At 40.0% G+C, this 16,598-nt stretch overlaps 1 protein-coding gene across 2 annotated transcripts in view; it reads right to left on the reverse strand.

Moving 5' to 3' along the window:
- Positions 1 to 3,464: 3,464 nt before the first annotated feature.
- Positions 3,465 to 16,598, reverse strand: part of LOC148366461 (gypsy retrotransposon integrase-like protein 1) — a 129,790-nt gene continuing 116,656 nt past the window's right edge. The window contains exons 1-8 of one of the 2 annotated variants that reach the window (XM_088336909.1): positions 14,779 to 15,044; positions 11,093 to 11,286; positions 10,892 to 11,003; positions 10,674 to 10,812; positions 8,397 to 8,451; positions 8,041 to 8,298; positions 6,738 to 6,854; positions 3,465 to 3,896 (exon numbers count right to left, since the gene is read on the reverse strand). In XM_088336909.1, coding sequence (XP_088193035.1) covers positions 3,675 to 3,896; positions 6,738 to 6,854; positions 8,041 to 8,298; positions 8,397 to 8,451; positions 10,674 to 10,812; positions 10,892 to 11,003; positions 11,093 to 11,286; positions 14,779 to 14,947 — 1,266 coding nt within the window. In that variant the 5' untranslated portion in view covers positions 14,948 to 15,044 and the 3' untranslated portion in view covers positions 3,465 to 3,674. Of the gene's footprint in view, positions 3,897 to 6,737; positions 6,855 to 8,040; positions 8,299 to 8,396; positions 8,452 to 10,673; positions 10,813 to 10,891; positions 11,004 to 11,092; positions 11,287 to 14,778; positions 15,045 to 16,598 lie in introns of those variants that run through there. The other variant, XM_088336910.1, reaches the window with a different exon arrangement.

Here is a 16,598-nt window from a genome sequence, read left to right on the forward strand (position 1 = left end):
TTTCGAGAAGGGTTGTTCAAACCTCACATTGTGTTTGCTGTTAAACGTCATATTGAAATATAATATTGTGAATGTGCTTGATTGCTGTTGAGATTGTCAAGATTGGTTTCTGTTATTAGTGTCAATAAATTTGTTCAAACCATTAAACCTCATAGTTTCTACGTGGCACTTCCGAGTAAACATGGTATTGCCCTTTACACGTTGGTTAACTACTGTTAAAAGATAATAACTCTGAAATTGTTTAATTGATGTTGAAAATGTCAGGAAAAAACGTGAAAACGTCATATTGTCACGTCATATTGTCAGATATAACAAAATTGTGAATATGCTTGTTTGTTGGTGTCGGTGGATTTGTTCACACCTAAAAAAACAATCGATTTTGGACTGGACGGATGTTATATAACGAAATTGTGAATATGCTTGATTGCTGTTAAGATTATCGAGAAGGGTTGTTCAAACCTCACATTGTTTGTTTGCTGTTATTAGTGTCAATAAATTGGTTCAAACCAAAAAAAGTTTCAAATAGCATATCATATGCCCCACCTTTTCTTATGGCGAAATTGTGAATGTGTTTAATTGCTGTTAAAAGTGTCGATAAAATTGTTCAAACCAAAAAAATGTAATAGTCGTGTTAACTCATGTCCATTTGTACATCCCTTAATCACAAAGAGTCTCAAAAGGCTGCACAGACCACAGATTATTGCAAAACACAGACAATTAGGACACCATCCCCTGATCTAAAACCTACATGAGGGCAAGGAAAAACTCAAAAACCTCAACATGAGGAAAATGAAGAAACCTTGAGAAGGGACCGCACATGAGGTAATCCCCCTTCCAGGATGACCAGGCTGCAAAGGGTGATGCAATAACATATAATTCACAGATACTGTCAACATAAAATATAGGTTATTCATATGTTACAGAATAGAAGTGTGTTTTAAGTCTAGATTTAAACATTTCCACTGAGGTTGCAGATCGAATCCCAGGGGGAAGAGCATTCCACAGCACCGGCGTGAATAGAGAACGCTCTCGAACCTGCGGATCTCTTCTTGGCTCTTGGGATCACGAGTAGACCAGCATTTTCAGAGCGAAGGCTCCGGACTGGAACATAGGGCGAAATTAAATCTGAAAGATATGAGGGAGCAAGTCCATGCATGATTTGGTATACTACCAACAGAACCTTAAAATCACATCTTAAGCTAACAGGGAGCCAATGCAGGTTAGCCAAAATCGGCGTGATGTGATCGGACTTTTTTGTCCTAGTTAAAAGCCTCGCTGCAGCATTTTGTACCAGCTGAAGACTCTTGATTCTGGACTTCGGGAGACCGGAGAGTAGTGCATTACAGTCATCAAGACGGGAGGTAACAAATGCGTGAATTATAATCTCCGCATCGACGAATTTTAGCAATGTTGCGAAGATGGAAGAAAGCGGTTCTAGTGATTTTCTTCACATGTGTTTGAAAGGACAGATCAGGGTCAAATATGACACCTAAATTTTTAACTGAGTCACTCTGTGTGATGTGACATTTGTCAATGTTCACAGCAGTCTTTGAGAATAAGTCATGGCATTTAGATGGACCAATAACTAACATTTCGGTCTTTTCAGAGTTAAGACGCAAGAAGTTGAGTGACATCCACTCTTTTATCTCAGTGAGGCAGGCCTCCAAATTTCCAGTTTAGTGTGGCAGATTCCTCCATCGGAAGATATAGTTGAGTGTCATCTGCGTAGGAATGTAAACTGATATAATACTTACGAATAATATCACCTCATGGAAGCATGTACATACTGAAAAGAAGGGGGCCAAGTACTGAACCTTGCAGAACACCAGAGGTAACACTAAAGGGCTCAGATGTCATTTCACCATATTTAACACAGTGCATCCTATCTGAGAGGTATGATTTGAACCATAAGAGGACAGTTCCTGAGAGACCAATCCATTTTTCCAACCGTTCTAGTAAGATATTATGGTCCACAGTGTCAAAAGCAGCACTCAGGTCCAGCAGCAACATGAGTGATGAAGCCATTGCCAGTAGAAGATCATTGGTTACTTTAATCAGGGCTGTCTCAGTAGAGTGGTTAGCCCTGAATCCTGATTGCAAAGATTCAAAAAGATTGTTCTCGGATATAAAATCATTCAGCTGCTGTGCCACAACGTCTTAACTCTGAAAAGACTGAAATGTTAGTCATCGGTCCATCTAAATGCCATGACTTATTCTCAAAAACTGCTGTGAACATTGACAAATGTCACATCACACAGAGTGACTCAGTTAAAAAATTAGGTGTCATATTTGACCCTGATCTATCCTTTGAAACGCATGTAAAGAAAATTACTAGAACCGCTTTCTTCCATCTTCGTAACATTGCTAAAATCCGTTCAATACTGTCTGTCAGATGCGGAAATTATAATTCATGCGTTTGTTACCTCCCGTCTCGATTACTGTAATGCACTACTCTCTGGTCTCCCGAAGTCTAGAATCAAGTCTCTTCAGCTGGTACAAAATGCCACAGCGAGGCTTTTAACTAGGACAAAAAAGTACGATCACATAACACCAATTTTGGCTAACCTGCATTGGCTCCCAGTTAGCCTTAGATGTGATTTCCTGTATTCAGTTATTGAAATGTGCAGGTGGCCCTGTATGGCGTAGGTAAGCAGCGTGGTCAGAGTAGCGAACATAGGGATACGTTCTTCCAAAGTTCATGCATAAGTTCAGATGGGAAAAAAACATTTCTTGAAATGCAAAGTGCACTCGGATTCAATCCAAGTCATTGTTTGGTGGTGAAGTGATGCAGTTTTCTCACAGTTGTTTAAGGTTCAGGTATTTAACAATCACAACAGACCTGTAAAACAACTCTATAGAACAGGGGTCACCGACATTATTTAAGCTTAGAGTTGCTTTTTTGTTACGGATTAGCGAGAAGGGCTACCAGTTTGATATGCATTGCTAAAATAACATGTCATTACTATGTTATTAATAGGTTGTAACAGGTCAAAATAGGCTCAGTCAACCAGTGAACATCATACCGGCTAGAAAGTCACATTGATGCATATTATCATTTATTTATTAGATAATTTCTTCCTCATGCCATGAGGCTCTTTAACTCCACCCGGGGGAGTAAAAGCTCACATTAAACCCCACCCCCACATTTGCATATTACCTTATTTTTCTTACAGTGTGTATTCCGTAGCACTATTTAAATACTCTATAGCAAAACGTTATATTGGGTATTTTTGTATTTTATTTTTCAACACAAGGATACTGCTGGAAGTGTGAATTTCCCTACAGGGATGAAAAAGTATCTATCTATCTATTATATTTTAAGGCGGGCTTGTCAGGTGGTCTTTGGGGCCTATCCAGTGCCTGCAGGTACAACGTTACAGACCCCTGCTATAGTAAATTATTCAATTGTTTTCTTCTCATATTAAAGACAACTCTCAGGACAAAATAGACAAAAACAAAGAAGATTCAAATAATTTAACATTTTATAGAGAAATACTTCGATTTGAACAATGAAATAATTAAGACCAGCATCATTATGGAAATAGAAAATTGTGATAGCTAAAACACTAAATTAGTTTGAACATTATTTGAACATTCTTTTTATTTTATAACTAAAAATAACGCAAAAAACATGTTTTCCTTGAAAAGTGTGTCTTCAGAGTTGTCTTTGAATGTTATATGCAGCCAAGTGACGTTAAATCCGTTTTTACGATTTGAGAGCTGCTTTCCTTGGTGGCCAGCACCGTCTCCACAGGGAACGACAAATAGAAACTCTCTTTGAGTTTTTTCGAGGAGGGGATTTTTGAGGATCTTAAATTCACCGAGGGGAGGTTGTGTCCCTTTCGTTTTATATTCTTCTTCTCTTGTTTGTAGGCTGCTCTCATGTTGGCTATCACCTGAAAAGTGGAGAACAAGATTAGAGGTCGACCGATTAGCAGACTGGCCAATAATTGGCACCGATATTTGAGGCAAATGGGGGCAGAGCCACCGAGGTAGGAAGAATGACGTTAGAGCGGAGTAAACAACGGCAGCTCTGCTAACTCCTGATTGCAGACATGCCTGTGACCGCTGATAATATTGAGATTTTAAAAAGTCTGTGGTGGAAAAGTGAAAGTGTGATTAAGAGACCGTGTAAAAAGTGTAGTAATCATATTTTAGGGAAGCATGTTCAGGTGGAGACTGATGAATTAGCTCTTATCATAACATCACAACTGAAAAATAATTGTAAATTGCGGCATCTCGTTCAGCTGAAGCGACACCGGCTTGCTAGTTTTCGGACATTTTCGTGAAAATGCTCAGTCTTTGACTTAGTTTTTGATGGCAGACACAGACAACTCAAACCACAGATTACCATATATTTGCAGGTTTGTGCTGGATATGCTATCATCCAGTAATCAAGTGCCCGATACTACTACCACTCTGGAGTGTTTACATAGCTTCAGGTTGCTACGCTAACAGCATCTAGTAGCCTACGGAGCATTGAAGCAGAGTGGCAAGCAAAGCCGGTGTAACCAGAGGAGGAAGCGTGGTTGTCCGGCTGGCCTAACAGCTAGGCTAAAGGCCAAACCCTTCAAAATGCTTCTCCCATCTATTTTCCTCTACAACTTGCGCTCTCTGGACAATAAACTGGACTATTTACAACTGGAACTAACATTAAACCTCGAGATGACTAACTGTTGCGCAAAAATACTGACGGAGACATGGCTAAACTCATCTATCTCGGCTGACGCTGTTAGCGTTGAGGGATTAACAGCATTCCGTGCTGATAGGAGCAGCGAACTCTCCGGTAAGGACATGGGTGGCAGACTATGAATTTATACCAATAACAACTGGTGTAAGAATGCTAGGTTAATTTCAAATCACTGCTCACGGGACATTGAACTTTTGACTGTGTTTTGCAGACCCTACTTACCTCCTCAGAGAGTTTATATAAGTATGTTTAAGGCTTGTATAAGTACCCTGTATTGTTTTGTACTAAAAAATAAGCATTTCATAAAAATAAATATAGTTCATTTTAACTTATTTTTGGAAGATGAGCCTCAAAAGTTAGGCGACTCCCTTATCTGTGGTAAAAAGTTTTCTCAACCGCATCAAGCTTTCTTATTCCACTTTCATTTCAAAAGAAACGTCTCGCCTCTTTTTTACACCAACCATATCGAATGGATCCACAAGATATTAACCAATAAAAATGTCAAAAGTTCTTAGCGCGCAGGAGATACAGTGTAGAATGTTTACAGACGAACTAAGAAGAGGAAGCAGATTTCTTCTTCGGGGTGGATGCTGGATGACCTCTCACAGCGCCACACGCCGATAGCGGCGAAAAGGAGCACTGCAGTAATGTCCTCTACTCAGAAAAAGGTGCACACAATACAAAATCTAACTTACAGCAATGTCCGGATATGTTTCGACATCCCGAATTTTTTTTTCCTATCTACTGTTTTTCGTAACTTGAATGGTCATAAGTAGGGGAGCCATGTTTATTTTTTAACATTTTAAGTTTTTTATACTTTGAGAAACTAGAAAATTACTAAAATTATCAAAATTACATGCAAGATTATTTAAAAAAAAAATCATTATCACTGGAAGAAGGCATGCAACTAAATAAATAAATATGATCTTGGGAAATTTCCTGCAGCACTCTAGAACAGGGGTGTCAAACTCAATTATACAGAGGGCCAGAACTCAAACCACACCTTTGGTCGCAGGCCGAACAGGATAAATATTTATTGTACACACTAAAAACTTTCCTTTAAAAGAAACAAAAAACAAATATGAATTTAAAACAGTCAGGAATATAATTCCAAAATAAACAAATTTAAACATTAAATGAATTAAAAGTCATTGCTCTCCATAAAAATATCTCCTGTCAAAACTATACAAATTGAAAAAAAAGAAAAAAAAACGGAAATGTAAAAAAAAATTGTGCTTTTCACTTTGGTAAAAAAAACATCTTCATAGTCTTCTTAAACTCTTCAACTTTCTGTATCCTTTCTCTGGATTCAAGTTTTTCAGCTTACTCTGAAGTTTTGTCTTGTACTGCCGTTTTACATTAAATTCCTTAACTACGGACACAAAAGTTCCACAAATCAGACACGCTGGTTTACCGGCAATGTCAGTTAACATAATTTTCTCTGTTATAGTGGTTTTTAGCATCCAAGTATAGTTTGAAAGATATCAGCGTTTCATAGACCCGGGGCATTATAGTAGATGTCTCATCTCATCTCATTAGCTGCACCGCTTATCCTCAGTAGGGTCGCGGGGGTGCTGGAGCCCAGTGGGCAGGGGACACCCTGAACTGGTTGCCAGCCAATTGCAGGGCACACGGGGACAGACAACTCACTCGCTCATTCACACCTAGGGACAATTTGGACTGGCCAATTCACCTGAAATGCATGTTTTTAGAATGTGGGAGGAAACCGGAGTGCCCGGAGGAAACCCACGCAAGCACGGGGAGAACATACAAACTCCACACAGGAAGTCTGGAGCTGGATTTGAACCCACGCAGGAGGTTCCCATGACTTGAACTGTGCCGCACATGCGCTAACCACTGCGCCGCCGTGTTGCCCTATAGTAGATGTATATAAAATTATTTCACGGGCCGGATATAATTGCACGCCGGGCCGGATGTGGCCCGCTGGCCGTGAGTTTGACACCTGTGCTTTAGAACATCACTCTGGCCAAACTAGTGTGACTGGGCACACTTGTTGAAAACCTTTGCCTTAAGAAATATAACTTACCAACTGCTTAACAGTGTTCTGCTGTTCTTGCATCATGGTCATATATGTCGAAGCCTTCTCTTTAATAGAATACACATCTTGCTCGTGATCATCGTATTCAAGTGGACTGAGAGTGGGCTGTAGTCAGTGAAAAGAATTAGACCACCACAAAAACAACTACCGTAAATTCCGGACTATAGAGCGCACCCGATTATAAGCCGCACCCACCACATTTCGGGAGGAAAACCGATTTTGTATATACACAAGCCGCACCTGTATATTAGCCGCGTGCGCCCACATTGAGAAAATGCAACACAGACATAAATTTAACCATACACGACACAGTCCAAAAATCACAGCCGGCAAAATGAACAGAAAATGATACCGGTACTTAAGGTTTGATGCAGACCTGCATAGTCTGGGTGCCCGTTGAAAGTAATCTAAGGAAAAAAGTGTATATTTTCAAAGGTAAGGGTGGGAAAAATATATATCCACTATTGTCCACCGTGTCCACAAACACGTCTCACCTTTACTCCACTTCCCGTCAGCCCGCGTTTGCCCCGCCCCTTCGTTCTCATTTGCTCGTGCAAAACATATCAGAATAAGTTTCTAAAATAAATACAAATAAAAAAATATACAGTTGCAAATACATATTATACATGGTTACACATATTTACAAAGAAAGACGGTAAACCGAGTTTTCAAAGCTTTAATAATAATATTATAACTTTCATCCCAAACGGTGCCAGTGAAGGGTAGCAAAACGCTACTAGGAACACCCTCGCTACACAGTAAATGGGTCTGTTAAAAAAACATACCGTACATGTAGAAATCCCAGTAAACCGTCCTCATCTTCCTCCTTATAATTGACGTCATCAAAGTCGTCTTCCTTCAGTATGGGAAAGAGACTTTGTCATATAGACATCGTCTCACGCTCCCTTTTTCAAAAACGCGCTAGCGACACGCTCGCAAAGTAAAGTTTACATGCAGTAGCTCTGTTTCCTTCTTTATCGGACTGCTCGATTGCTTTTAGCTTGAAAGCTGCGTCATGTGCCTTTCTTTTTGCAATTTGCATGATGAGGATATGTCTACGCTAATTTAATTTGTGCACAAGCTAAGAAGTTGCAGTCTTCCTCGGCGCATATATTCCACCGGTCTAAATCTTACTTTTTGTACTCGAGCGCCGCTGGCAGCCATTAGAAAAATTACCTAAATTGTCCGCATCACTGAATAAGCCGCAGGGTTGAACGTTTGGGAAAAAAGTAGCGGCTTATAGTCCGGAATTTACGGTAATAAGTTAGAAACCACTTAAACACAGTCTCACCTGATCGAGGGTGTTGGCTTTCCGGTTAAACATGAGCGAAAAAGGAGTGAACTTGGTGGTGGGGTTTATCGATGTTCTAAAAAGAAATAGCACAGGGTCGAGAAAGTCATCCCAGTCTGTCTTCTTTTCCGTCACCATCTGCATGATGGCTTCCTTCAGCAAGGGGCTGGTGCAGTCATGGAGCGGGTTTAGTTGAGGTTGAGACAGAGGAGAAATTTTCTGCATGATGCCCCATCTGTCATGCAGCAGATTTGTAACCTGTCAAGAAGAATCCACAACAGTGATCCATCAGAGGAACCAAACGTCTCCACCTTGAGTCAATGGCATGCTGAAATCTTTCGTGACTTACATCTCACCTCATCGCAGAAGTCTGGTTTCTGTGTGCAAACAATGGTTTTAGGTACACCAAACCTGAAGATGGGGCAAAAGTAGAAATCCAATAGTTTGTTCAGAGGCTTTGTAGAGAGAGAGAGAGAGAGACAGCGAGAGAGAGAGAGATACAGAGAGAGAGATAGAGATAGATAGATCAGAAAAATCTGAATCGTCCTGACTGGGTGGGCAAACTATGGCCCATGGGTCACATGTGTGTCAATCTTTTTAATCCATCTTGCCAAATGATTAAAAAAAAATACTATGTATGAAATCAGTATTTGACATAACGTCTGCCCGGACGCCCGGGGCGTGCATCATTTACGTCGGGCGTACAACTTACAAAACGTCTCCGCCCGGGTGGCTGACATCTTTTTCAAGAAAAAAAAAACAAAGTTTCTTTTTTTTTTGCCTTTTAAAATCAAATGTTTGCTTTATTCCGTTTTCGAAATCTTGGTTCGGTTTAGAAATTTCAGAATTTCGGTTTGTTTGGCAATTTGCATACTCGGCAGCCAATCAGAAGCCAGCATCGAACAACTTCGTGCTTCCGGACTCTCCGGAGCGTTATAAGGTCGTGCATTTGCATATCATTTTCCAAATCAGACGCACAGAGAAAACAAGAAAAAGTGGTTAGGAATCAAGCAAAACCTCAGCCCCAGAAGAAAGATTCAAAAGAAGCTAACAAAATTGATGACGCTACAAAACGTAAACGTACATTAAAGAAAGAGGAGTTCACGTGGCTTGCAACAGACGACGGAACGCAAACATTGCATGAATGAAGATGAGTAAATACAGGTAAAAACTGATAGCAGATGGAAAACAGCGATGTCATATACAGGCAATGGGTGTTATAAGTAGATTTATAATAAACTTCATTTTAAAGTCTTGTTCTGTTATATATCCTGATTATCAATCCTTAATACTTTGCAACAATGTTTTTTTTGGGATGAGTCGTCTTTTTATGTTTCAAGTTGTGAAAAATGGGGCAGGCAACTTTTCAGAGTTGTCTGCCCCATTTTTCCTGGTGTCCTGGAACTTTTTGTCACGAGTTTCAGACACTGATAAAATGGTGAAAATAATAATCCTGCACTGCTAATAAAATGTGTTGATTCTGTACCACTCCTGTTCCCAGTGTCCCCAAAATTCAAATAACATGCTACATTATTCTTTAATTCCGTTTTTTCAAGTATTTATATTATTTTTGAAAATATTTCAGAAATTTCATTTTTTTAAAAACACTTCTGATCTAACTGTATTGCAATTTTAGTCATTAATGTATATTATCCAATTTATCACTTAAAAAGACATATTTTATCATTTTGCTTTAACTATATGAGTATTTCAAAAGCAATTTGATTGAATGGTCTGTTTCTAGATCAAATACATTTAAATATAAAGAGTACATGTAGATGTCTGCATGTGTGTTTATTCATAAATGCATATTGTTGCTACTATTCTGAAAAGATTTATCTCCGTTTTTGTTATTTTGTTACTTTTAGCATGAACCAAATGTGTACAAAAACAACCTAAAATATGATGTTTTTGAAACAGCAGTGACGATATTAAAAATTGATGTAATGTAAGCCTGAATTGTCCTATCTTCTCAGATGTTACCAAAGTATTAGATTGCAGACTTTATTGGTCATTTAAAAAAAAATCAATTCAATATTTTCTTTTCAAGTCATGTTTATTTATGACGCTCTTAATCAGAAGGAGTCTCAAAGGGTTGCACAGATCACAGATTAAGTTTTATTTTTATTTTTTGCACAGTGGATGCTCGCAAGGGACCCTTCCGACTAGAGTTAAGCCGTAATGCCCGAGCCAAAAACAAAATTCAGGTCGGGCCCAGAATGTCAATCATTACGTTTGGGCTGGTTCTCTCTCGCTAACTTTTTTATTTTTATTTTATTTAGTATACACTCGTCATTATTCATGACATAGTTTGTTTGGTGCATTCAGTCCCCTTCTCTCACAGCACAGAGCTTTAGAGCATGACAACAAGAAAATGACGGATTGATAATTTATTTTTTTAAAACTCAGTGAGAGAGAATCCCGTCCCTCACAAATAAAAATGAAAATGTTTGTTTTCGTTGGGTTAATTCCCTCAAATAGAGTTAATTTTGTCGGGCTCGGACTGGGTCGGCAAGTAGGGTCAGGCTTGATTTTATTTTCATCCTAAAATTTATTTTTAAACCAATGCGATTCTAAAAGTGTTCCCACCCATGTTCTATTATGTGTTTCCCTGGAGTCAGAATGTTTTTTACCTGGACAAGCATTTGGAAATGCATCTTGCAACCGAAAGAGCATCTGTCTTTTGCACTGGAAATGCCTCTGGCCATTTACTGAAGTAATCAATAAGAATGGTAGCATGCGTGTGCAATTGTTGAGTCTCTGGGAAAGGCCCTATGGAAAGCAAAAGAGAAAAGTAAGGAACACGTTTGAACAAACTGCTTATTTTAGGGGGACAAGATGATGCAAAAACCTATGATGTCAATTCCAATGATATCCCACGGAGCATCAACTTTGATTGGCCGGACTGCCCTCGCCAAGTTTTTATTTCGCTCGGCATGCTGACAGGTCTCACAAACTTTAATCTAAAAAATGAAATTGAACAGATCGTCGTTATAGTACTACAGCCTATTGGTCACAAAAGCGTTACATGAGTAACTAAAAATAAGAGTACCCAGTCCACCACGTCCTTGATGATACCCAGCCAGTAGTACTTGCTTTGAATTTTGTGAACTGTCTTCTTCTGACCTAGATGATGCCCGATGTCATTAAAATGGCAGTCGAGGAAAATCTTCCTCTTTCTCTCGGCCTCAATGACCACTTCTCTTTTTTCTTCTTTCTTTGGGCCCACATAATATAGCTTGCCCTCTAAAAATGAAAAGAAAAATTAATTGAGATATAGTCAAGTATTTTTATTTATGACGCCCTTAATCACAAGGAGTCTCAAAGGGCTGCACAGACCAAAGATTATTGCAAACCACAGACTACTATGACACCATCCCCTGATCTAAAACCGACATTAGGGCAAGGAAAAACTCAAAAACCTCAAGTTAAGTCATGTTTATCCGTGACACCCTTAATCACAAGGAGTCTCAAAGGGCTGCACAGACCACAGATTATTGCATACTATAGACTATTATGACACCATCCCCTGATCTAAAACCGACATTAGGGCAAGGAAAAACTCAAAAACCTCAAGTTAAGTCATGTTTATTCGTGACACCCTTAATCACAGGGAGTCTCAAAGGGCTGCACAGACCACAGATTATTGCATATTATAGACTATTATGACACCATCCCCTGATCTAAAGCCGACATTAGGGCAAGGAAAAACTCAAAAACCTCAAGTTAAGTCATGTTTATTTGTGACACCCTTAATCACAAGGAGTCTCAAAGGGTTGGACAGACCACAGATTATTGCGAACCACAGACTATGATGACACCATTCCCTGATCCAAAACCGACATTAGGGCAAGGAAAAACTCAAAAACCTCAAGTTAAGTCATGTTTATTCGTGACACCCTTAATCACAAGGAGTCTCAAATGGCTGCACAGACCACAGATTATTGCATAATATAGACTATTATGACACCATCCCCTGATCTAAAGCCGACATTAGGGCAAGGAAAATCTCAAAAACCTCAAGTTAAGTCACGTTTATTTGTGACACCCTTAATCACAAGGAGTCTCAAAGGGTTGGACAGACCACAGATTATTGCGAACCACAGACTATGATGACACCATTCCCTGATCTAAAACCGACATTAGGGCAAGGAAAAACTCAAAAACCTCAAGTTAAGTCATGTTTATTCGTGACACCCTTAATCACAAGGAGTCTCAAAGGGCTGCTCAGACCACAGATTATTGCATACTATAGACTATTATGACACCATCCCCTGATCTAAAACCGACATTAGGGCAAGGAAAAACTCAAAAACCTCAAGTTAAGTCATGTTTATTCGTGACACCCTTAATCACAAGGAGTCTCAAAGGGCTGCACAGACCACAGATTATTGCATAATATAGACTATTATGACACCATCCCCTGATCTAAAGCCGACATTAGGGCAAGGAAAAACTCAAAAACCTCAAGTTAAGTCACGTTTATTTGTGACACCCTTAATCACAAGGAGTCTCAAAGGGTTGGACAGACCACAGATTATTGCGAACCACAGACTATGATGACACCATTCCCTGATCTAAAACCGACATTAGGGCAAGGAAAAACTCCAAAACCTCAAGTTAAGTCATGTTTATTTGTGACACCCTTAATCACAAGGAGTCTCAAAGGGCTGCACAGACCACAGATTATTGCAAACCACAGACTATTATGACACCATCCTCTGATCTCAAACCTACATGAGGGCGAAGAAAAACTCAAAAACCTCAAGTCATGTTTATTTGTATAGCCCTCAATCACAAAGAGTCACGAAGGGCTGCAAAGACCACAGATTAATGAAAACCACTGACTATTATGACACCATCACCTGATCTTAAACCTACAACATGAGGAAAATAAGGAAACCTTGAGAAGGGACAGCACATGAGGTAATCCCCCTTCCAGGATGACCAGGCTGTAACGGATGTAGCAATAACCAATAATACACAGATATTGTCAATATGAAATATAGATTATTCTTAAACTATAGAATAAGTGTGTTTATAAAGTATTGATTGATTGGAGTAACTATTTGACTTTTTAAGAGGTGAAATAAAACAAAAATACCAACAAAGATGAACGCTCTAACAGTTAAATAAGGGTTTCCCAAAGTGGGTGGTACCGCCCCCCTGGGGGCGGTGGAAAGATCTCGGTGAGGAAGAAGGGGAGGGTCGGGGGTGGTAGGGGGGCGGCAGCCCGAAGTCGAAGTCAGACGATTTGTACACAACACGTTAGGGCTGCACGATTAACCGAAATCGAATAGACATCGCGATGCGATGTAGTGCGGTTGTGAAACCGCAAAGAACTGTGGTTTTCGAAGGTTTTGGAGTGAGTGATGGAGTTTTGGCCAACCACAATTGTTACTGTTCGGGTTTTAAAAGCACCGACCAATCGGAGGCAGGTTTAATAATAGCCCAAGCCAATAAACACGATTCAAAGTTTGCAAGCACCACACTATGCCACACCCACCATGTGAGCTCAATGAGTGTCATGGCGGACTCTGTAAATATAGTCCTAGGGTCAACAAACGAGAAGGAAACGAAGCTTGCACCCGAAGAAGGGCGGCACATCACTTGTTTGGAATTATCTGGAGAGCCAAAGGGGCGCCAGCCTGCAACAGTTTGGAAACCATTGAGTTAAATGATGGTTGTCATGACATCTTGAAAAAAGCTGTCCCTTCCCTAACCTCACATACATAGTCTGTGCCTTTCAATCATGTTGTGTTTTTTTAGTAATTGTGTGTCTTTATATATGGCGTTCTGGAATGTTGGGTGGGTGGGGACAACAGGGAGGATTTTACTCATTGTATATTGAATGCTTCCTGATAGGAAAATCATCTCATTTCATCAGCTGCACCGCTTATCCTCAGTAAGCTCACGGGGGTGCTGGAGCCCATCCCAGCAATCATCGGGCAGTGGGCAGAGGACACCCTGAACTGGTTGCCAGCCAATCGCAGGGCACACAGGGACAGACAGCTCGCTCGTTCACACCTAGGGACAATTTGGACCGGCCAATCCACCTGAAATGCATGTTTTTGGAATGTGGGAGGAAACCGGAGTGCCCGGAGGAAACCCACGCAAGCACGGGGAGAACATACAAACTCCGCACAGTAATTCCGGTAGCTGGATTTGAACCCCACAGGAGGTTCCCAAGACCTTAGAACCGTGCCGCACACGCGCTAACCACTGCGCCGCCGTGCTGCCCTGATAGGAATATCAATTAATGCTTATTCAAAATGAATGTTACATGAATGTTCAATGAATACTATGGTTCAATCTCGACTATTGAACTCCTGCAAAGAAAATGGTTATTTTCACTGTTATTGCGCACAGTCGTTCTTTACCTTTACACGAAATACAGAATGTTTACCTTGCACACTTGCATCATTGTCACCATTTGGCAACTTATGTTGCCATCCCTTAATTTTCACACCCTTTAGGGTTGTTCTGCTTTTTGTAACCTATAAGATCTAAATGAAAAGAGAGGGCTCAGTGGATACTGTACATCTTGGGGATTTTTCCTCGCAAGTTACAAATGCATTGATGTCTTCTCTCCTTGTTTTGAATGTCTATTAAACTATACTTAGAGTTGCCTTTTGGTGGTCAGAAATATGAATTATAAATACCTTTTTATTTCATTCAAATAAACATTTAGGAATAAAGGCGTATGAATTTAGTGATACATATGAAAGCAGATCTGACCGTCGATGATGAATTTCTGCGCATATCTTTTAAGATTCTTCTTTCTTAAAGGATTCATCGACTGTGGGAAGCATCCCTTGGCCACAAATGTGTAAATGTCACCAAGTTTATTTGAACTGGAATCGACAACCTCCTCTTCTGCTACTTGCAAAGCGTCCACGCTAAGCATTTCTATGATAATTTTAGTTAAAATAGGGCAAAAATAACAATAACAAACCGAGAGACATTTTGGGGCTAAAGCTAGAGCATGCAACTGGGAAGCGTCTTCTTCTTTGGTTCTAATGTTGGCTGGAAAAGCAACACAGGGGTTCTTTATCGCCACCAGGTGTCGTGATTAAAGCCTTACACGTTGCTAAAATGATTAGCGGCATGTTAAGGCAGATGATATCACTATAGTTAAAAACACTAGCTTTTAAAAAATATTACCGTATTTCATAGGGCATCGAATGTATTTCTCCTTAATATATTTTGAACCTATTCAGAAAAAGTAATATATAATTAACATTGTCCATATTGTCGTTGTTTACCACGTATAATACATATTGTTTACAACACGATTAGACACGACACTGTAGGGAATATGTAATAAAGATCTTAAAAGAGAGAAGAAAACACAAGATGAAAAAAATGTTAGGATAAAGGGGAAAAACATCTACAAGGCAGTTCCTAGAGACTGCTTTCATTATTGCGTCAGAAAATACGTAAGCGTGTGTAAAAATATAATTGTAAATATCAGATTGTCAATTCAAGTGATATTTATTTCTATAGGGCTTCTGCATAAAGTATTACAATGTATTCTTTTTATTTTGAATTGGGTTACTTACTAGTTTTTAATGCAATAACCACATTTACACTAAATACAGAATTTTTACACTATGCAATATATATATTTTTAAATATTTATTGAAATATGGTGTCTCTGTGGTTGCAGCAGGTGTGAACATGAAAAAAAAGACTTGTATTTTCTCCAGAATAAAGAAAAAATAGCGGTTGGACACTAGAAATAAAGAAGGCAAGAGCAAAAGAAAAGCCATATTTTAATTGCGTTTGCCCTGATGATTTTTTTGTTTGTTTTTCGCTTTTTTTCTCCTGGCCATCAGATAGTACAAAACAAACAACAACAAAAACTTGTCTTACAGATGTTGTTGTGGTTTATTTCAAATTGAATTGACCTTTATTTTATTTTTAAAATATTCTTGTACACGTACAGTATTCGCCTAAACTCTAAACACGCGTTGTTCAATTACGTAGAACAGTTTTGCTGTTAAACACTATCTTTATATTTTTTTATCCATCCATCCATCCATCCATTGTCTTCCGCTTATCCGAGGTCGGGTCGCGGGGGCAGCAGCGTTAAAAGGGAAGCCCAGACGTCCCTATCCCCAGCCACTTCCTCCAGCTCATCCGACGGGACCCCGAGGCGTTCCCAAGCCAGCCGAGAGACATAGTCTCTCCAACGTGTCCTGGGTCGCCCCCGGGGCCTCCTGCCGGTGGGACATGCCCGGAACACCTCCCGAGGGAGGCGTCCAGGAGGCATCCTTATTAGATGCCCGAGCCACCTCAACTGGCTCCTCTCAACGCGGAGGAGCAGTGGCTCTACTCCGAGTCCCTCCCGGATGACTGAGCTTCTCACCCTATCTCTAAGGGAGAACCCAGCCACCCTGCGGAGGAAACTCATTTCGGCCGCTTGTATCCGGGATCGAGTTCTTTCGGTCATGACCCAAAGTTCATGACCATAGGTGAGGGTAGGAACGTAGATGGACTGGTAGATCGAGAGCTTTGCCTTTCGGCTCAGCTCCCTCTTCACCACGACAGACCGG

Source organism: Urocampus carinirostris, chromosome 5 (assembly GCF_059441175.1).
Source record: "Urocampus carinirostris isolate Australia breed hairy pipefish chromosome 5, RoL_Ucar_1.0, whole genome shotgun sequence".
NCBI lineage: Eukaryota > Metazoa > Chordata > Actinopteri > Syngnathiformes > Syngnathidae > Urocampus > Urocampus carinirostris.